At 36.3% G+C, this 23426-nt stretch overlaps 2 protein-coding genes across 2 annotated transcripts in view; one reads left to right on the top strand and one right to left on the bottom strand.

The window, feature by feature from the left end:
• Positions 1 to 2613, top strand: part of LOC107558002 (phospholipase ABHD3-like) — a gene marked incomplete at its 5' end in the record, with an annotated part of 17084 nt that extends 14471 nt beyond the window's left edge. Inside the window, one exon of the mRNA XM_016241603.1 lies at positions 1830 to 2613. Within this exon, the coding sequence (XP_016097089.1) occupies positions 1830 to 2011 (182 nt within the window). The remainder of the gene's footprint in view (positions 1 to 1829) is intronic.
• A 5340-nt stretch (positions 2614 to 7953) lies between these two features.
• Positions 7954 to 23426, bottom strand: part of LOC107558001 (GREB1-like protein) — a 35595-nt gene continuing 20122 nt past the window's right edge. The window contains exons 22-31 of the mRNA XM_016241602.1: positions 19669 to 19919; positions 19047 to 19582; positions 17769 to 17871; positions 17529 to 17684; positions 17277 to 17422; positions 16969 to 17130; positions 16013 to 16213; positions 14043 to 14243; positions 13652 to 13790; positions 7954 to 9880 (exon numbers count right to left, since the gene is read on the bottom strand). Coding sequence (XP_016097088.1) covers positions 9717 to 9880; positions 13652 to 13790; positions 14043 to 14243; positions 16013 to 16213; positions 16969 to 17130; positions 17277 to 17422; positions 17529 to 17684; positions 17769 to 17871; positions 19047 to 19582; positions 19669 to 19919 — 2059 coding nt within the window. The 3' untranslated portion in view covers positions 7954 to 9716. The remainder of the gene's footprint in view (positions 9881 to 13651; positions 13791 to 14042; positions 14244 to 16012; positions 16214 to 16968; positions 17131 to 17276; positions 17423 to 17528; positions 17685 to 17768; positions 17872 to 19046; positions 19583 to 19668; positions 19920 to 23426) is intronic.

Below are 23426 nucleotides of genomic sequence, written 5' to 3'. Positions count from 1 at the left end.
AGAATGGCTGAAAAGCAGAGAAAAGCATGGACTTTCTGTTCTTCATAAAGAACTCGAGGGAGTAGGCCATTTCTGAATTTCTGCTGGTTTTGCCGGAAGTACAACAGGCATATTCATTCATAAAGCTGAATGGCAAATTTGTCACATTCGGAATAACAAATAAAAAATAGACCTGTATAATTAAACTAAAATTATTATAGACTACATGTTTTTTGTCATCTTCTGATTGGTCAACTTCAGATGGATCGCCAAATTGTCTCGTTCAACCGCACATACGCCACGAATTTAAACCGACAGCATTTGATTTTTTTTACATGTTTGAAAATTATCGGGAGGACGGGAGGTGCTCGTAACATCTCAGATCGGCCCGTAATTCTTCTCACATGGTACGAGCCGCGACCATGCGAGCATCTGCGATTTTCTCCCGAGAGAAAAAAATCGCCTGCGAGCTCGTTAGACAGTAAAAATCGCACCGTGTACGTCCGACTTAAGACAGTACCCAGATTTGAAGACTGCAGTAAGATTTAACTTCAAATTTGTCACATTCGGAATAACAAATAAAAAATAGACCTGTATAATTAAACTAAAATTATTATAGACTACATGTTTTTTGTCATCTTCTGATTGGTCAACTTCAGATGGATCGCCAAATTGTCTCGTTCAACCGCACATACGCCACGAATTTAAACCGACAGCATTTGATTTTTTTTACATGTTTGAAAATTATCGGGAGGACGGGAGGTGCTCGTAACATCTCAGATCGGCCCGTAATTCTTCCCACATGGTACGAGCCGCGACCATGCGAGCATCTGCGATTTTCTCCCGAGAGAAAAAAATCGCCTGCGAGCTCGTTAGACAGCAAAAATCGCACCGTGTACGTCCGCCTTAAGACAGTACCCTGATTTGAAGACTGCAGTAAGATTTAACTTCTACTGTTTTAAGATTTTGGTAGGCTACTATTAGATGGATAGCCTAAATGTCCTAATTCAGATGGGCCACCTGTTTTTGTTTTTTTAATGGTATATCAAAAAGTGTATATTTTTTAAATGTGATTGTTGGTACAGTTTACCAGTTTTTACCATACTTTCAAAACAAAAATTAAAATAAGAAAAATATGCAATATGAATATAATTGAAGACAAAATGTGTTTTACTGAGAAAAAACAAGATTTGGTTTTTAAAAAGCCTTTTTCCAAAAGGTGCATCTGGAAAAAGGGGGGTCGTCTTATAATCAGGGTCGTCTTATATTCGGGCCAATACGGTAGTTCTCCGTTCATGCGACGCGAAGGAGTATTCGCGCGCTGTGAGAGGCGCTTTCTGTGTGTGTGTGTGTATGCTTCAGTGTCTCCGCTCAGAAAAACGGACCGAATTGAGTTCTCTCTTGCGTCATCAGATTTATCCATATGTCTGCTCTTCTCTTACTCTTACACATATTGACATTTTTGAACGTTTTATGCGACGTGTAGCAAGTGTATGTTAGCTTATGTCCCGCCGGTTCATAAGTACGCATCTAACCTAATCGTTCTGAATGAATCTCTTCCCAGATTGTCTCTCCCTAACATTTTCGTCTCGTTTTTATTCGTTGACGAAAATGTCAATAGATTTACGTCATAGTTTTTGTCATTCAAAAAGAGTTTTAGTTCATTATCGTCTCGACGTCAAATGTTGTTGACGAAAATTATGACGAAAATTATTCGTCAACGAAATTAACACTTTTTTAAGAAAATGTGACATTTAAGTGTAGGGCTGAAGTGAAAGAAACTTCAATTTGGCCCAGCCAGTTGACTTTATCCCATCCATATTGAGCTAAAAAAGGTCTTTCTCCCTCAGCCTTTCCAGTGGAGGCGGTGAAGCAGAACCCCAATGTGGCCCTGCTTATCACCTGTCATGGCGGCCATATTGGCTTTCTGGAGGGTCTGTGGCCACGGCAGAGCACCTACATGGACCGAGTTTTTCGCCAGTTCACCAAAGCTGTGTTTGAGAACGGCAGCAGTCTAGATGATCTCCACTGACCTTCTCTTTCCATTCCCTCTACAGCCATGAGCAAAAAAATCTGTATACATTTCCAAAATGAAGGGCACAGGTTCACTTGAGGGCCAGGATTGTTTTTTTTAGTCTGTTCATTTATTTATTTCATAATTTTAGTAGTTTTATTTGATTTGCATTCATGAAACAGAAATTCTTCTTTGGCCCGCACATGTTCCATCCGTCCATCCATTGCTGCACTTATTTGTTTCTTAATTGCATGTCTGTGTATGACTCTCTTAATTATGTATTTTTATCCACCTGGACCACTGAATCACTCACTAGGTGATATCACTCAACATGAATCCACATAAGAGAGAGAATGTCCAGAAAAACATAGTTTATAGCCCTGAAACCTATTAGGAGCATGTCTAGGTTTACCACTAAATCAAAATAAAAAAATGCGAATATATGTTTGCATAAAGAAAAATGAAGCTTAATTTTAGAAATACTAATTATTCTCAAGAGTACATTTCCCCTTATCCTTTTTGCATATAATGCGTTATTAAATCACCATTAATTAATTTCAGATAGTGCCATGATGTATACTTATAATAGCTTTGCTTTTAGAAAAAAAAAATAATATATATATATATATATATACATTACCGTAACCCTATGAGTCTGTAAGATCAAATCTTAAGTAAAGCATTAATTGCTTCCTCAGAAATTGTTTTAAAAATGTTAAAAATTGTCTTTGTTCTGTTGATGTTTCTTTAAAGTATCTTAAATGTCTAAACTAACTAACCCCACTTTCTTTGTTTCATGTTAGTTTGTGTTTTTATGGCAAAAAAAACAACAAAAAAAGATTGTATCATCACAGTTTTTATTTTTCATACGAATGTACCGCATGCACTTTTTTCTCATTTATTACTGTTATATTGACATAGTTTAACATGAATCATATTTTTGGACTAAGAATGTGAAAATTGCACTAATTTGAGTTAAAGGCACTTAACCTGTGTAGCCCTGTAAGTAAAGTGTGTTTTCTTGAACCGGATAGACGTGGCTTCAAGGATTCTGTGAATGTGAAAATGACTTGAGCTACTGTTTGTTTAAACTAAAATATGCTTGCTTTGAATTGCTTTTTATATGATGGTGCCATTGAAATCCTACTAACAGCTCCTTAAATGATATAAAGAATGAGAAAAAAAACTGGAGCAATCATTAGTTACAGTATGTGAGAATGACAGGAATAGTGATGGCAGTGATTTTATGAGGAAGCTCTTTATAATAAACGATGTAACTATCTGTTCCCGGATATAATTGTATGTAGGGATTTTCCTGGAGGAATGGTATGATATCCAGAACTAGACATTAGTTATTGAATATGAAACCGCCCAGCTATGTGTTGTATATTGACCTTTGTCTGCTTTTATGACGGTGCTGCTTCATATTGCGCTTCTAACTGTCAGCCGCATTTGCTCCTGTAGGCTTAAAAATGCTTTCCTCTCTGCTTCCCGTCCATGCTGTTCCTGAGAAGCATGTGTCACTGTTCTAAGTGTCTCGAGTAAATATACTGACATGCATCATATAATCTGTAGCACAACAGACATATTTTTCCATGAAGATTGTGTATTGAACATGTGCAGCAATAAGATTTGAATACAAGATCTATGTCTATGTAGATATGTATATATGCACATGTACTTGTATGGATTATAAGTGCATTAAATAAATTATGGAATTCAACTGTAAAGTTTTTCTTTATAAATATATTAGTCATGTGGCAATTATTAATTATTTGATGATTAATTCATTATGCCCTGTTGTAATCTGAATCTCACAGTCAAATATCAAATATTGAAATGCACTTTTCATGAATACAGTATAAAATAGACCATTTTTATTCTTTTTAACAGGTAGGAAAAAAAATTCAAAAGGAAGACAGATTAAATATATATAAAAAAATGAAATGATTAACAGGGTTTACATTTTTCTAAATTAATCTGTGACTCAGTGTGGGATTAAATCTTGGTTTTTAGTTAGTTAGGAACATGAATTATAGAAAACTATTTGATTGCTCATTTTTCTCACAATAATTTGAGTAACAGAGCTGAATATTTGAGCTTGACTTGATATAGTCAAAACATCAATTTGTACAAAACCTAAGAAAATTAAATAATTTACTTAAGAATGGAAGGCAAGACACCCCATAACTAACAATAGATATTACCATACTTCCCCAGTTGATTGATTACATTAAGAATGGCAAAAAAACATAAATGTTTAAATATACAAATGAGGCATTATCTAAATAAATATGCAATAAGTTGTATACATATCCAGAACAGAAATCAGAAATTGTTTTATTTTGTTAAAATATTATTACAGAGGGGATTTTGGACTTGTTTTTATCATTCCATAAATCAGAAAATACTGTCAACAGCCATAAAAACAATACATTTTCGCAGTGTTTTTAGGAATAAAAGGTTGTATAAAATCAGGGGTTACATGAACAAACCCCTCTGTAAAAAGCTTCAGAAAATACAGTAGATTGGAATAAAACTATGAAGTGTGAATAAGATAGATAAATTGCATTTTGGATGTTTTCTTTCCACCAGTCTGAAACAATATGTTATGAGAAGTCAAATAGCCCAAAATCCCAACACTGACCGGTGCATGAAAGTAATGTTTTTGCCTGTAGTGTCTCGCCTCAATCACAAATATGCCGTCTGAACAGCTGTGAGCATAACTCGCATATCTACATCCGTGCTGATAAACTTCAGATGAGCTCCATACAGACATTGTTTGTTTGGAGGAACTTTGACCCACATTCCCTACCAAGTCCTTTTCTGTTTTAAATCTCATCCAGAGAAGACAGACTGCTAAACTCATGAATGTATAGCATATCTAGCAGTCTGCTACAGCCTAATTATACAAATCTAGCCAGATGGAGAAGTCATTACCAAGAAGATGAGTGTGACATTAACATTATCAATATATCTTTGGTTAATATGTTTACTTCAGAGTGTTTATGTACAACATAATGTTTCACTGAAAGTAAACAAGTGGAAATGTACAATTGTACTACTATGCTTTTGGACTTGTTCTTTGGAAATATACCATAATATTCTTTAAATTACCTTGAATAAAGCAAACCCTGTTGAAAAAACCAGCATATGCTGGTTAGGTATGTTTTGACGCTGGGATGCTGGTTTATGCTGGTCCTTTGCTGGTTTAAACTGGTCCTTTGCTGGTTTAAGCGGAAGATGAGGGCAAACAGGTATATGGTGGGCAAAACACAAGAATAGTCCTAGGGCTAGCGCAGGTCGACGATCGGCTAGATCACACAAAGGGGGAATCAAACAGAATCAAAGGGGGCAAGACAAAAGGGGTGAATCCAGGGAACCAGGCGAAGATCAGAAACCGAGAAGGCTAAGGCTAAGGCAAATGACTACGGCTAAGGCAAATGACTACGGCTAAGGCAAATGACTACGGCTAAGGCAAATGACTACGGCTAAGGCAAATGACTACGGCTAAGGCAAATGACTACGGCTAAGGCAAATGACTACGGCTAAGGCAAATGACTACGGCTAAGGCAAATGACTACGGCTAAGGCAAATGACTACGGCTAAGGCAAATGACTACGGCTAAGGCAAACGACTAGGGCTAAGGCAATGACAAGGGCTCCGTAAGGTAGCTATCTCTAGGGGTGGGATAAATGCTGAAACAATACTCGGCAAAGGGAAGGGATCAGAGTGAGTGTTAAATAGTGAGGGAGTGATATGAAACAGCTGGGTGCAATCAGTGTAAACAGGTGTGTGCAATTCGTGCTGAGTGCAATCAGTGCAATGCATGATGGGAAATGTAGTCCGGGGGGATGTGCAACAGTGTGTAGTGCGAGAGTCAATGAATAGGAAAGTTCGTGGACCGGATTCGTGACATAAACCAGCAAAAGGACCAGCTTAAACCAGTATCCCAGCATCAAAACATACCTAACCAGCATATGCTGTTTTTTTCAACAGGGAAGTACCATGGTATTACCATCTGATTCCAGTACTTTAGCATGGCACAGTCATTGTACTTATTTGTAATAAACAAATATCTTCAATTCTTTTTACTTTTACTGCATATATTTTAGCCTTTTATTATTAGCCAGTATGTCTGTTTCTAACAGAGCATATGTCTGCATCTCAGATGTACCAAAGTGAGGAAACTGTGTGAATTTGTGTGTGTTTAGGCATGTAAGTAGGGCATCTGGGCTCTTTTGACTATAATAGGATGTACCAATGCATCAAAACACTGCCTGCCAGATTTATTTTGGACTCTGTGTTTCACACTTCACCCGAGCGCCTCACTCGAAAACCACATAAAAACCACCCACAGGCTTTCACCCTTGACAGTCATCATGAGGATATCTTGACAAGCTGAGTGGACTGATAAAGTGTCACACTGCTTTAATAGGGTTAAAGTTCACTACTTCTCCTGGGTTGAACCGTGGTGTAATTTTATACAGAATTCTACAATATTGAGGACAAAGGTAACTGCATACAAGGTTCATAGTTGGTTGATGGTTGATGGTTTCACTCAGCAAATTAGCACAGCAAACATATAAGACTGTCTTACGGAAACAGGACATTATATATATTTATCTATAATAGATATATTATAGATAAAACAGTAAATAGATAAAAACAGTATAATAGTATAGCATTTTGCTCGAGTGTGAAAGATTCCCCAAAGCCGATCTTTCTTTCTCTTTCTTTCTTTCAATATACAGACAGTAACAGTTAACAAAGATAAATAATAATAAATTAAATAAAATTCATTACACAGACTTAGCAGGGGGTTCAAATTTGTCACACGGATTTGCCATGTTGACCTACAGGAAGCTGCTTGGGTTGAAATTTACTGAAATTTAAAAAACGGAGGTTTTTTTCTGCGAAATTTCGCCAAAAGCCCTCCTCGATACCTCGTGAAATTTCGAATAAGTTTTGTTAGGGTGACAATTTTCCCAGATAGCACAGGTACGTCTGCAAGATGTCTGTTAATGTTCGCGTCATCTGGAAAGCATCTGCTGTGTACAAACATCTGATAGACGTCTCTAAGATGTCAGTTTTACATGCATTCTAAATCATAAACATCTTAAAGACATCTTCTAAACATCTATTTGACATCTGATAGGAAACGTCCTATAGATGTATTGCAGATGAGCAAACACTCTAAAAGAGAAGTCTCACAGATGTAATGCAGACGTCAAATAGATGTCTCCGTGATGTATGTGTGCAATAAGGGTTTGCTTTGCCACGTAAGACAATTGCAAACACAGTTGAATCAAACATTGCGTTCTCCGAGTATCAAATATTAATGACGTTTTGTTCCCAAGTTAGTGTTTTTGAATGAATCAGTTGAGTGAATGATTCATTTGTGACCCTGGACCACAAAACCAGTCAAAAGGGTCTATTTTTTTAATTGAGATTTATAAATCATCTGAAAGCTGACTAAATAAGCTTTCCATTGATGTATGGTTTGTTAGGAAAATCTGGAATCTGAGGGTGCAAAAAAATTTAAATACTGAGAAAATCTCCTTTAAAGTTGTCCAGATTAAGTTCTTTGCAACGCATATTACTAATAAAAAATTTAGTTTTGATATATTTACGGTAGGAAATTAAAAAAATATCTTCATGGAACATGATCTTTACTTAATATCCTAATGATTTTTGGCATAAAAAAAATCGATAATTTTGACCCATACAATGTATTTTTGGCTATTGCTACAAATATACCCCAGCAACTTAAAACATTTGTTAGAGTTCTTGGAACGCCGCTCATCCAATCAAATTTGAGAGACAAACTCAGGTTTATTTAGAAATTCTATTTTGTCATTTGAAGAAGCCATTATGTGAGGGTGAGAAGGTCACGTGATTAGTTAAGCTTTTCACATTTTTTATGTATGAAAGTTTCACACAAACGCTATAAGGTTGTTGATAACACTTTATTACATTCATTTATCTCAACAGCAATAAGAAAATTTTTCTGAAATCAAATGCTTACTAAACCAAAGCCGGCCAGTAGATCATGAGGTAGAAGATTTCAAATGGTTCGTAGCTACATATGTTCAGAATATTCACAGCTGACAGGAAAGATGCAAAGATTGTGAGAAGCAAATTGCATAATTTATGTGCACATCAAATTATCTACAAATGAGACACATTCGTTGTCCAGTGGGTATTTGGCTTTCTTCATCATTACAATCAGTATCATTACGGGAACTGATGCATTTCATTCTAAACACTCCAGTTGGTTCATAATAATGTAAACCATATATTTGTTAGGCTTTTTTTGCTTACATTAGTTCATTTCTAATACATCATCTGTCAAGTGTGCAAAGCTTTTGGTGATGAATTCAAGGACTTGACCTAGCAAAGCATTCCTGATATTTCAATGATTATCAGTCCAAGAAGCTTTTTCAATAAATAAAACAATCCCTCAAAAAAGGGATCCATTTGTTCTAATTTTAAATAAATCACCCGAAACAGAAACTAATGGGTCCTAGGTAGATTCTTTGTGCCGTGGAAAAATAAACTAAAACTAGCCAGAATCCAAAGTGACAAAAAGTCTGTCATATATATTAATATCGGCATTTCTTAAAATGTAAACAAAGCTTTTTTCTTTTAACATCCAAAAAGTCTACATCAAAAGATAAACCAATCCAGAACACTCATCTTCTCAGGCATACCATATTAGCTAGCTGGCTAGCTAGCAAGGTAGCCATCTTTATGAAATGGTCATTGTCTCTCCTGTTTCACTGATATTAATAGTCTATTCTGGAGTGGAGTTTGGGATTGTGTCGTCCTCAGGGTTCCTCAAGGCATTTATAGTGTGCAACTACAAAACATTCCCAGCGACTTCAATAAAAGGAACGTTTTGCTGAAATATGATGATTAATAGATGCTAACTTTAGACAACATGACCTTTTAACTGTGGTTAACACTTCAGATATGTACCAACTAGCATTTACAATCATAAAGAACATCGGCACACATCAGCTGATTCAGACCGCAATCAAGAAGATCATAAATGAATTTCTTCAGATACAGCGGATGTTGACTTCAGTAATTGAACTTTGTAACCTTGTGAGTCCATTGCAATGCCCAAACTTGGACGACTGACAGCTCTGAGGAGCAAGGAATGGTTTGGATTACGTCAGGCAATATCTTTGGCAAGACAAAAGATTATAGAAGATGTTTAGTCATTTTGCATTGATGACATAATTTTGGATTACCCAATGAAATGCTAAACCTAAACACATCATATGCTGCTGTGTGAGCGTTCAGCTCGAGGAGTTTATGAGTCTTTGGTGGATGACGTTGATGATAAGCATTACATAAAGCAGGCAAGAAGAAAGAATAGCAGTAGTAAGTCCTTTTGTCTTGCGACAAATATCCCTGAGATCATATGTAGAAGGACATATCCTTCGCAATGTCCTTGCGTTTTAGGACACGCAAAATCACCAACAAACAAAGTTCTGAAAGCTTTTCCAAAACGTAAAAAAAGGGAAACACGCAACATCTGTATCCAGCACAGTATCAATACTCAAACGTCGTCCGAGGTGATGCAGAATGCATGAGAATCTCAAGTCTTATTCTCTTCAGAAGCAGAAACTCTCAGTGTTGGAGAGCTATGATGCTGGAAAACTTCTTCTCTATGTGCTGGCCAAACAGTTGAAGGGAAATGGAGATGTGGAGATCAGATATGGCGGCCTGTGAGGAAGTAGAGGGGACGGTCCTCGCTGCAGTTGGCCGTCTGAAACTCATCCCGCAGACGAAACTGCCACTCGTCCTCCAGCTCCAAACGCACTATAGTCTGACGCAAAGAGCTGCGGTCCTGACAGATCACGCACAGCGTGGCGCCTGCAAGACGAGCAATAGAAAAGATGATTTAAAGCTACTTATAGGAGCACAATGTGCCATTACTGTTCTGATGGCTCTGATGAACTTTTATATTCAATAACTATGTGGGGTGGGATTTTGAACCATTGAGATTACACTGTGTCCTGACCATTTTGAAGTTAGAATTTGCGATTTTAGTCATGAAAACAAGGTTTTGTGTTTGAGATTCTGTTTAAAATCAGTGTTGGGGAAAGTTACTTTTAAAAGTAATGCATTACAATATTACGTTACTCCATAAAAAAGTAACTAATTACGTTACTTAGTTACTTTTTATGGAAAGTAATGCATTACGTTACTTTTGCGTTACTTTTTAAATCGGGACAGGGTTTGCTTGTTTGTTTTTAAAATAAAAAAGTTATATTTTTGGCAAATATAAAAGCTTTTTCACACCAAAAGTGAAATGAATAAGCCTCAGGCTGAAGGGAAAGTACATTTACGTCCGTACAGTAGAATGCAGAAGAAGAAATTTCAACACACTTCAGCAATACAAAAAGACACAAATGTTTGTCTAGAGTAATTTGTGCTTATTAATACGGTTGAACTGGATCATCAAAGGTCAGAAGCAAATAGAATGGGATTAAATACATAAAGGATATTTGTGTTGTTTAACATTTAATTATTGCATGTTTGCGTCATATTCTGAGTTGCATAATTTTTATTGTTTTTATTTGTTGTTGTTTTTTGTGAGTGAGATGAATTAATGCATATTCATATTTATTTTTGAACTACAGTTACATCTGATTTCTCTCAACATGGGGACAGGAGAGCTGTCAGTAAAAAAATTGGGGAAAAAAAGTAATTTGCGTTACTTATTTGAAAAAGTAAATGAAAAAGTAATACGTTACTTTACTAGTTACTTGAAAAAAGTAATCTGATTACGTAACTCACGTTACTTGTAATGCGTTACGCCCAACACTGTTTAAAATTATAGACATTTGAAAGTCTGGGGTCAGTTAGAATTTTTTTTGGAAAGAAATAAGCTACTTTTATTCAGCAAGGATTCATTAAACTGATCAAAAGTGATAAGAAGACATACAATCAGAATATTAGAATGATTTCTGAAGGATCATGTGACTCCTGAGTAATGATGCTGAAAATTCAGCTTTGCATCACAGGAATAAATTACATTTTAAAATATATTCAAGCAGAAAACAGTTATTTAAAATGGTAATAATCTTTCACAATATTACAGTTTTTACTGTATTTTTGATCAAATAAATGCAGCCTTGGTGAGCAGAAGAGACTTATTTAAAAAACAAAACCTTACTGACCCCAAACATTTTGGACTTTTTGATAGTGTAAGTGTATTTTGGATTTATATATATTTTAGTCCTGTCAAACGATTAATTGCGATTAATCGCGAATAATCACGTCCAAAATAAAAGTTTTTGTTTACTTAATATATGTGTGTATACTGTGTATATTTATTATGTATACATAAATACACACACATACAGTATATATTTTGAAAATATTTCCATGTATATATTTATATTCATATAATTGAATTAATTATATATAAATATTTTACATATTTTTCTTAAATATATACATGCATGTGTGTGTGTTTATATATACATAATAAATATACACAGTACGCACACATATATTAAGTATACAAAAACTGTATTTATTTCGGATGCGATTAATCGCGATTAATCGTTTGACAGCACTAATATATATACAGTATATATATATATATATATAATATTCCAGCTGTAAGGGATCTGGACTCACCTTTGAGGAAGTTGAATTTCTTCAGGAGGCTTGAAATGACAAAGGAGTCGCACAAGTAGAGCAGCAGTCCACCGAACAGCACCCCTTGATGATCCACGTTCACTGAGTGCGGCCGAGAGCTCATGTAACACGTCTGAATCTGTAAACACAAAGAAAACCCAACAAATTAACACTTTTTTACTGACTGACATGTAAATATTTTCAAAATATATACTGTATGTGTGTGTATTTATATATACATAATAAATATACACAGTACACACACATATATTAAGTATACAAAAACTGTATTTATTTCGGATGCGATTAATCGCAATTAATCGTTTGACAGCACTAATATATATACAGTATATATATATATATATATATATAATATTCCAGCTGTAAGGGATCTGGACTCACCTTTGAGGAAGTTGAATTTCTTCAGGAGGCTTGAAACGACAAAGGAGTCACACAAGTAGAGCAGCAGCCCACTGAACATCACCCCTTGATGATTCACATTCACTGAGTGCGGCCGAGAGCTCATGTAACACGTCTGAATCTGTAAATACAAAGAAAGCACAACACATGAACAATTTTTTCCAACTGAACTAATACACATACACTGTCAAAAAAGACTGTGAAAAGAGCTGCATGAACATTCTTCAAAAATTCTCCTTTTGTGTTCCAGGAAACAGGTAATAGCACACAGGTTTGGAGTAATATTAAGGTGAGTAAATAATCAAAACTTTTTGGTGATTAATCGCGATTAATCGTTTGACAGCACTAATATATATACAGTATATATATATATATATATAATATTCCAGCTGTAAGGGATCTGGACTCACCTTTGAGGAAGTTGAATTTCTTCAGGAGGCTTGAAATGACAAAGGAGTCGCACAAGTAGAGCATTCTGAGTTGCATAATTTTTATTGTTTTTATTTGTTGTTGTTTTTTGTGAGTGAGATGAATTAATGCATATTCATATTTATTTTTGAACTACAGTTACATCTGATTTCTCTCAACATGGGGACAGGAGAGCTGTCAGTAAAAAAATTGGGGAAAAAAAGTAATTTGCGTTACTTATTTGAAAAAGTAAATGAAAAAGTAATACGTTACTTTACTAGTTACTTGAAAAAAGTAATCTGATTACATAACTCACGTTACTTGTAATGCGTTACCCCCAACGCTGTTTAAAATTATAGACATTTGAAAGTCTGGGGTCAGTTAGAATTTTTTTTGGAAAGAAATAAGCTACTTTTATTCAGCAAGGATTCATTAAACTGATCAAAAGTGATAAGAAGACATACAATCAGAATATTAGAATGATTTCTGAAGGATCATGTGACTCCTGAGTAATGATGCTGAAAATTCAGCTTTGCATCACAGGAATAAATTACATTTTAAAATATATTCAAGCAGAAAACAGTTATTTAAAATGGTAATAATCTTTCACAATATTACAGTTTTTACTGTATTTTTGATCAAATAAATGCAGCCTTGGTGAGCAGAAGAGACTTATTTAAAAAACAAAACCTTACTGACCCCAAACATTTTGGACTTTTTGATAGTGTAAGTGTATTTTGGATTTATATATATTTTAGTCCTGTCAAACGATTAATTGCGATTAATCGCGAATAATCACGTCCAAAATAAAAGTTTTTGTTTACTTAATATATGTGTGTATACTGTGTATATTTATTATGTATACATAAATACACACACATACAGTATATATTTTGAAAATATTTCCATGTATATATTTATATTCATATAATTGAATTAATTATATATAAATATTTTACATATTTTTCTTAAATATATACATGCATGTGTGTGTGTTTATATATACATAATAAATATACACAGTACGCACACATATATTAAGTATACAAAAACTGTATTTATTTCGGATGCGATTAATCGCAATTAATCGTTTGACAGCACTAATATATATACAGTATATATATATATATATATATAATATTCCAGCTGTAAGGGATCTGGACTCACCTTTGAGGAAGTTGAATTTCTTCAGGAGGCTTGAAATGACAAAGGAGTCGCACAAGTAGAGCAGCAGTCCACCGAACAGCACCCCTTGATGATCCACGTTCACTGAGTGCGGCCGAGAGCTCATGTAACACGTCTGAATCTGTAAACACAAAGAAAACCCAACAAATTAACACTTTTTTACTGACTGAACTAATATGCAGAATATAAACTGTCAATACTGTCTCCAAGTAATTCTATTCATTTTCTGACTGTCGATACGTATTCACTGAGAGTTAGCTGTTGTTTGCTGTTGTCACACAGGTTTGGAGTGATATTAAGGTGATTAAATAATCAAAACCGTACTTTTGGGTGAACTATCCCTTGAAGTGTGAGACTCATCGTTTATTTGTACCTGTGGGCCGAGGTTGAGGTAGCTGTCTATGGAGAGCACGGGGTTAGTGCTGTTACAGAGGGCCAGAGGAAAGAGCCGGTGGCTACAGGACTGCAGAAACTTCTCCAGCAGGAACTGAGCCGGCGCAGACAGCAGTGTGTGCTCACTGTCCGGAGCGCACACATACTGAGACGCACACACACGCACCGCGGTCTCCATCCTCTGCAGAATAAAAGAGATAGTCTCTTACAATTACACTTTATAAACTGATACAAATTTCAAAAGTAAAAGTAAAATCACTCTTTTCTAGATGAATATATTTTAAAATGTAATTTATTCCTGTGATGCGCAGCTGTATTTTCAGCATCATTACTCCAGTCTTCAGTGTCACATGATCTTCAGAAATCATTCTAATATGCTGATCTGATGCTCAAGAAACATTTTTTATTATCAATGTTGAAAACAATTGTGCTGATTCATATTTTTCTGGAAATCCTGATACAGTTTTTCAGGATTCTTTGACAAATAGAAAGCTCAAAAGAACAGCATTTGTAGATTTTTTTTTAACAATGTAAAACTTTTTACTGTCACTTTTGATCAATTTAATGCATCCTTGCTGAATAAAATTATGATTTTTTAAAAAACAAATCTTACTGACCCCCAAATTTTGAATGGTAGTGTAATATAACACATTATACTGATTTATATATCTATATTTAATTATAGAAATTGCACAAATGCAAGCATACATTTTGAATGTAAATCTTAGAATGATATAAAGGTCAACTGTTTAAGTCTGTAAGAGTTGAGAGAACTGCATTTAAAATGCATGAAATATTAAAAAATGCCTGGTTTCATAGCGCACACTAGTGAATGTATAGTATAACTGCAATTTCTATTAAAGGGTTAGTTCACCCAAAAATCTAAATTCTGTCATTAATTACTCACCCTCATATCGTTCTAAACCCGTAAGACCTCTGTTCATCTTCGGAAAACAAATTAAGATATTTTTGATGAATTCTGAGAGCTCTCTGACCCTCCCATAGACAGCAAGGTAACTACCACGATCAAGGTCCAGAAACGTAGCAAGGAGATCAGTAAAATAATCCATGTGACATCAGGGGTTCAACCGTAATTTTATGAAGCTACGAGAATACTTTTTGTATGCAAAGAAAACAAAAATAACGATTTTTAAAAAACGTTCTACGTTGTTTATAATACAATTAATAACAACAAGAAGGAACTACGGAAGCTTGTTTCCACCATTTAATAAAAAAAATTAGCAAATTTCTTTTCTCACAATTCCAAATTTCTCACAACTACAAGAAAAAAGTCAGAACTGCGAGTTTACATCATGCAATTCTGACTTTGTGACTCGCAAGTTTATATCACACAATTATAAAAAAAAATTTCCTGCAACTGCAGTTCATATCTCACGATTCTGACTTTATAACTCGCGATTGCACGTTTTTATCACACAGTTCTGAGAAAACCTGTAAACTTGCAATTGCGAGAAAAAAGTTTGAATTGTGAGATTAAGCAATTCTTTTATTTATTTTTACTCAGTGGCGGAAACGGGCTTCCATAAGGAACTGTATGTGTTACATACAAGCTGAATTTCCCAGTACAAAAAACATAAATATTACTCTAGATTATGCATGCAATAAAAAACAGAAATTCAACAATTAGTGTCCTGCAATGGCTGATAGCAAATAAATGTGCATTATTAATAGTATGCTATTTTATCTAAATAAATTAAAGCACTAAAAACTACAATTAATCATTTTAATTAGTCATTACTCTTTAAAAAGAAACAAATAAAGTACTATAAATTGCTAAAAGTAAATTTAGGCAACATTCTCTATTATTATTATTATTGGAATGATCTTAAAACTTATTGTAACAGCTCAAGCATGTGTGAGCCCTACGTTTTTTCAGTCACAATAATGTGAGTAATACAGTATGCGATCTTCTGGCCAGTACTCACCCACTCCAGAGTTGTTGAACACGGCGGGCAGCACTAGAAGGATGTGGTTGGGCCAGTATTTCCTGTAGAGAGGCATTTCATATTGCTTGACCACCAAAATGTGCAGGTGCTCGGCTCCCTCCATGGCGTGGTAGATGTTGAGAAGGCCGTGCTCCTGCCGGCCCGTGGTGGGTGTGAAGATGGGACTTTTCAGCAGGCCGGACTCCTGAGTCGGCAAACAGAGCACCACTTCACTTTAAGACAACTTGTGCAATATGGCACGAAAACATAATGTAAAAAACACGAGCGATGACTCGGCAACCAACGGGACTTTTTGCATTGCTCAGGTATCCAGGTGCTCCTGACATTAGGATGCATCTCTATATTATTTGCACTGCACTTGAATACAAGGTATTTCCAAAAAACAAAATATTGACTGTGGTCAGTTTTTGAAGCTTTTATTTAGTGTCATTTTAGTAACTATCCTTTAAAAATCTCTGTTTATCTCTGTCTTTCAGTTTCATCTTGTGTCCACTGTTCAGCTGTTGTTATAGCTAATGATACTAATTATGCTAAATATGATTAAAGCTAATTATTTCAAAAGTATGCTTAAAAATACCATAACATGCTCAAATATTAATCCAATTTAAAATAACTGTTTTTTTCTTGTAATATATTTTAAAATATAATCCATTCCTGTGATGTGAAATATCAATATTTTTTAACATTATAAGCGTCTTTACTGTCACTTTTGATCAAATTATGCATCCTTTCTAAATAAAAGTATTAATTTCCTTTAAAAAAAACTTCAACCAAAAATTCACCCAAAAATTCAAAACCTGTATGCTTTTATTACTTAACTATGCCCTCATAAGACATTTTGAACACAAACATGGTCAAAATGTGTCTATTAATTTTCCACAGACAGCAAAAACAAACAAACAAACAAACAACATGACATGAGGGTGAGTAAATAATCACCTTGTCTGAGATCAGTGGGAGCCGCATGCTCTCTAAATGACTGCCCTGCTGGCTGAACACAAAATGAGGCTCTTGGACTTTAGGAATGATAAAGTGCAGCTGGACTTCCTCTCCCAGCATGGAGGAGCAGAACGTGAAGGCGTGGAAGGTGCAGTCGGACAGCTAGAATCACACACACAGAACATCTTACAGCCACCATATACCTTTCTAGACATGCTATTGCTTTACTGAGGGTTTTGAAATAATGTCATTTAAAAATATGTCAATAGATGTTGATGCATCACATGATCAATCACATTTGTCCTCACCTGAGCGGCAGGAGCAGGCTCGCTGTAACGGTGGCACTGCTCACAGTGGTGAAATGCATTATGGGCCGCAAACAGGCTGAGTCTAACAGACACCGTGTTTCTCTTCGGCGGCTCCTCTTCTGCCTCCAGTCTTTCTGTTTTAACCTCTGTGTTTTCACGCAAGGTTGCAAAAAAGCACATAAGCATACTTGCTATTTTGAAGAAATAGCAAGTTTTTTATTTACACACCATAATAAAAAAGCAGTTCAATACCGTTCAGTGACTTTGGCATCCTGTCTGCATACACTGGACTCGCATATCTGAACTTGGGGTCATGGGGGTAGAGGTCAAAGGGCAGTTTGCGGATGTCCTCCACATCAGGCCACTGCGGCCCACTGACAGCGGGAACCTTTGATTTGTCTTGCACATCTAGAGATTTCAATTGAAGGTCATTAATAAAAAAGGTCAAGGAAAGGCCCATCGGGTGAAGTAATATGGAGATTCCTTTCTTACCCTGCTCCAGCTCTTCTTCATCATACACGTCCACCTCCAGAAGGCGAATCAGCATACGGAACAGGATTCGTAGAAACTGCAGATACGCACCTGTTTTTCCAACCTTAAACAGCCAAAATGGAGCATGAGACACTGGATGCTTGGCAAAGAGGCCAATTAGCAGGAAGCAGAGGCCATTGTAAATGGATGTGGCTTAACAACAGACATAGTCTCTGACTGGTCAGGCGCAATAAAGAATAATTCTCCTATTCTGTGCATTTTTGTAAATGTTAACTATTAATTCATATTTTAATACTTAATGTTTAAAATACTTTTGAATGCTAAATTTTTTTGTATGTTTTATGTATTCTAACTGTTTTTTTATATTTTAACTATTTTTAAATATTTCATTTTATAAATATTTCATGTAATTATTTTATATTATACTGTATGCATATTGTATATTTATATTGTATTATATTTAATGTTAAATATTTTATTATATGTAAAATACATTTGTATATTTTGTGTATTTGAACTGTATATTTTGTGTACTGGAACTATTTTTCATTTTAAAATTTTTTAAAAATATTTTTGCACATTTTGTTTAACTGTTTTTGATTTTCTAAACTCTTAACTTTTAAATTATAATTTATTTTTTTTACATGTTATGTATTTTAGCTATGTATTCTGTATATTTTAACCATGCCTTTTAATATTTAATTTATGTACTTTTTGTCCATTGCATAAACTATGTATTTTGCATATTAGTTTATAAATTACATTTTTTTTATATTTTTTGCATATTTTGTGTATTTTATCTGTGCATTCTATAGATTTCAACTTTTTTTTTAACATGTAACTTTTTAAAATATTTGTGTATATTTTGTTTATTTTAACTGTATTCTGTATATTTTATGTTTTCAATATTTAAATTAGTATTTTTTGTACATTGTGTATTTAAACTATACATTTTAATTATATTTTATATATTTAAACTTTTAAATATTTTTTTATAATTTGTGTATTTTAACTGCATATTCTATATATTTTAACCATTAAAAAACATATATTTCTAAATATTTTTGCATATTTTGTGTATTTTAAATGTGTATGTCATTTCAGTTTGATCTATTTAATAAAATATTATTTTTTTTAAAATATTTTTGCATTTTTCTCATATTCTACCTGTATTTTTGATCACTGTGTTGTCAATAAACACCATAGTACCAGAAATAGTGATGCTTGCCTTAACAAACAAACAAAAAATGATCGTTTAACCATTTAGCTACTGCTCACCTGTGGTGGTCCACTCAACAGCAGTCTTCTGGAATGGGGCACAGCTGGCACTTCATAATCCGCATGGTGCTGCCTGGCTGTAGTCCACTGGCGGTAGTACAGGGACTGCTCTGCCCCTCCGAGAGCGTGAGGAACAGGCGGTCTGAGCGGGCTGCTCCACACCACATCCGCGTGAGGCAGCAGAGACGCTGAACTGGGCTGACCCAGCGTCTCAGGGGCCAGCAGGGCATACGCCGCCCGGGAGAGCACCACTGTCCGGGGGAAGACCTGCGTCCTGTTACATTCACGTGGGGCCTGCGTGGACTGGCTTGGTTTCTGAGCTCCCAGAGAAGAGGAAGAGGAAGAGGAAGAGGACGAGGAGGCAGAGGAGAACGAGGATGTGGCAGAAGAGGAGGGAGCCTGGGAGTCACACTCCTGTTTGAAGCGAATCGGAGAGGAGCAAGAGTCCATTGTATTTCTGCTGCTGGATGGGTCACTGTGCAAGGACGGTTTGTCCAGTACACTTGAAGAACTGACGCCATTTTCTGTGGTAGAGCCTGAAAGATAATTAAGATTAATTATATTGGATCATGTGACAACACAAGACCGGAATCAGGCCCAGCTTGTGTTCAGTGTCCCTCACCAGAGGTCCTGGTAGCAGCGCTGGCATTGCTGGGTGGCCTCTCCAGCTCCATCTGGAGCTCGTCATGGTCTGCCGTTTCTCCTGAGCTCCTCTCGTCATCGGTTGGTCTCTCTTCTCTACCTGCTGCTGTTTTCGTCTCGGGTATTACTCTGTGTGTCACGTAAGAGCAGGCCAAACCCACTTCCTGTTCCAGTGCCGTACGCGTCAGGTAGCTGGAGTCGATCAGTCGCAAGTCACAGTACTTCAATGACCTGAACAAAATCACACACAAACATGCTCAGTCCTCATGTGTCCCTTCAGAAGTAAAAAATACTGTCAATTTTAGTTTATCCACCAGATTTTATTTGATCTTTTGGATAGCGCATAGTCTTTAAAAAAGATAAACATGAAATATATTGAAATAATGCTTCTGAAAAGTTAAAAGAAAATATGTACATGGGGAAGACTTTAGAACTGTAGCTGTAACAACTGTAGTAACCACAAAGTGGTGCTCTTTTTAACAAAATAAAAGAGGAAACCAAAAGATTGGAAGTCACTGTGCAGCATTTTATTAATCAAGACCATCATATAATGTCAGATAATTAACATCTGTCTTATACTGAAACATAGCTTAAGCCTGAAGATTCCATGTATAAATTCAGGTTTGATTTCAGGTAGAGCTTAAGCCAAGTACAGAATTGAGGACCACAAGGCTCAGTACTAGGACCACTGCTTTTCATGCTTTACATGTTATCTTTGGGAGATATCATCAGGAAACATGTTGTTGGCTTTCACTGTTATGATGATGATACTCAGCTCTATAATTCTTTGCGACCCAACAAAGCATACCAGTTCGCAAAACTAACGGAATGCATAGTTGATGAAAAAAAACAGAGGTGTTAATTATTGGACCAAAAACCTCTGCATGTAATAACCCAGATCAATGTATAATACTGGATGGTTGCTCTGTCAATTCTTCGTCATCAGTTAGGAACATTGGTTTTCTATTTGATAGCAACCTTTCCTTTGAAAAATCATGTTTCTAGCATTTGTAAAACCGCATTTTTCCATCTTAAAAATATAACTAAATTACGACCTGACCTAAAGGGTAGATTAAAAATATTATTGTAATGCTTTATTGCATTGCCCTGCATGTTTAATAAACAAACTCTAGTTGGTCCAAAATGCAGCAGCTAGAGTTCTTCCTAGAACCATGAATTATGACCATACACTATTAGCCCGGTTCTATCAACAGTGCACTGGCTCCCTGTTGAACAATGAATACATTTTAAAATCTTGCTAATTACTTATAAAGCCCTGAATGGTTTAGCTCCTCAGTACTTGAGTGAGCTCACATCGCATTATACACATCCGCTACAATCTCAAAACTCTGGGCATTTGATAATACCTAGAATGTCAAAATCAACTGCGGGCGGCAGATCCTTTTCTTATTTAGCACCCGAACTCTGAAACAATCTACCTAGCATTGTTCGGGAGGCAGACACACACTGTCAGTTTAAATCTAGATTAAAGACCCATCTCCTAAACCTGGCATACACATAATACACTTGCATTTCTATAATTCAAATCTGTTAAAGGATTGTTAGGCTGCATTAATTAGGTCAACTGGAACCGGAAACACTTCCCATATGTACTCGCTACATCATAAGAGAAATGGCATCTTCACTAATATTAGTCTGTTTTATTCTTATTCTGATGTCACCGTAGCCACCCAGATCCAGTCCATTTCCAGATCAGATGGTCACTGTAGCCACACGGATCCAGTCCGTATCCAGTCCAGATGGTGGATCAGCACAGAGAGACGACCTCTACAGCCCTGAATGTCAGCAGAGACCACGTCAACTAGATGAGCCCTAGAGACAGATCCCCTGCGAAGACCTTGTCAACTAGACGGTCATTGGCTCAAGACTATGACAAACCAGCCGAGTCCTCTGCTCAATCTGACTTGTGTTGCAGCCTGGAATTAAACCACACCATGTTGGTTTCGTCTGGCCAGAGGAGAACTGGCCCCCCGACTGAGCCTGGTTTCTCCCAAGGCTTTTTTTTCTCCATTTCTGTCACGATGGCGTTTTGGTTCCTTGCCACTGTCGCCTTTGGCTTGCTTAGTTAGGGACGCCTAATTTCTGGCAATATTGACGGCTTGATTGCACGGATACTATTGGAAGAGAACTGAAGTGGATGATGACATCACTGAATCAATGATGAACTGACTTTAACTAAAAAATTTACTGTTTTCTATTGTCCTTCTGCATTATTGACAAACTATTTTCCTGTTTGACACTGTAAAGCTGCTTTGACAATCTGTATTGTATAAAGCACTATATAAATAAAGGTGACTTGACTTGACTAGAGGTTTGTCATTAAAGCAAAAAACAATACATTATTATTATTATTATTATTAAATCTAAAAATAAATTATATTTTCACATTAACAGAAAATGATAAAATATTAATATTTGTACTTAATTCATATTTGTTTTAGCTATTTTACACAAAATTTATTGACAAAATAAAATTATATATATTTTTACCAGAATTTTTTTTTTTATATACTCTACTGTTTAAATTGCTCACCAAGGCCGCATTTATTTGATCAAAAATACAGTAAAAATGTTAATATTGTGAAATATTATTACAATTTTGTCACAGACATCAGCTGGTGTGCCCAAGGTGGCCACCAGGGTACACTCCTGTGTCTTTGTTTGAGCACTTGGCTTGTTGTGTGTTTGTTTGTGCCTTGTGCTCTCCTGTCTATTGTCTTACATTACATTTGTTACTTTGACCAACTGTCATTTTCTGAAGAAAAAGGCTCTAAATTATAATATTTTTATTTGAAATTTGGAAGAATTTTGAGGCCTTTACAGAATAAAACAAATATTAGCATTTTACTCTAACCCATACCTAGTAAATCTAGAAATTCCAGAGAAACGTCCCAGGTTACGTATGTAACCATGGTTCCCCCGAGGGAACGAGACACTGCGTCGGAAAACGCTAGGGGGAACGCCTTCAGCGATACCAAGCTCTGAATCATATGTGTAATCAGTCGAACGATGGGCAAGACGTCCGCGGCGGGTGACGTCATGACCAGGAAGCTTTAAAAGCACGTGAGGTGCCGCCGGCGCTAGCTTCTTAGGAGTGAAGCAAGCTCTAGTAGGGATGCCGGAAGTATGGCCTTGCAACGCAGCGTCTCGTTCCCTCGCGAGGAGGATAAAAAGCCTGGAGTATGATAGGCCGTGGTGTAGAGGAGGGGACCTTAGGGACATACCCCGCGCGAGGGTATAAAAAAGCTTTGGCCAGACCGGGCGCAAAGTCGAGATAGGAAGGCGCCACAGAAAGAGCCTGCAGATCCCCAACTCTCTTTCGAGAAGATACAGAGAAACACAGTCTTTAATGTAAGAAGACGATCCGATATCTCCTCAATAGGCTCAAAGGGAGGCCTACAGAGAGCTTCTAACACCACAGCGAGGTCCCAAGGAGGGACACGAGATCGTACCTGAGGCCTCAGCCTCATCACACCGCGAAGGAAACGTGTAACCAGAGGGTCCTTGCCCACCGAGTGACCACCAAGAGGGGTGTGGTAGGCCGCTATGGCCGCCACGTAGACCTTCAGGGTGGAGTGGGTTAACCCAGCGGAGAAACGGGCCTGCAAGAACTCCAGCACTGTACCAATCGGGCAGTTAACTGGGTCAAGCAGGCGGTCTCCGCACCATGAAGTGAAGAGCCTCCACTTCAGGGCGTACAGTTTCCTCGTTGAGGGA

This window comes from Sinocyclocheilus grahami, unplaced genomic scaffold (genome assembly GCF_001515645.1).
Source record: "Sinocyclocheilus grahami isolate Dianchi unplaced genomic scaffold, SAMN03320097.WGS_v1.1 scaffold628.1, whole genome shotgun sequence".
NCBI lineage: Eukaryota > Metazoa > Chordata > Actinopteri > Cypriniformes > Cyprinidae > Sinocyclocheilus > Sinocyclocheilus grahami.
This window is presented reverse-complemented; position numbering and strand designations above follow the sequence as displayed.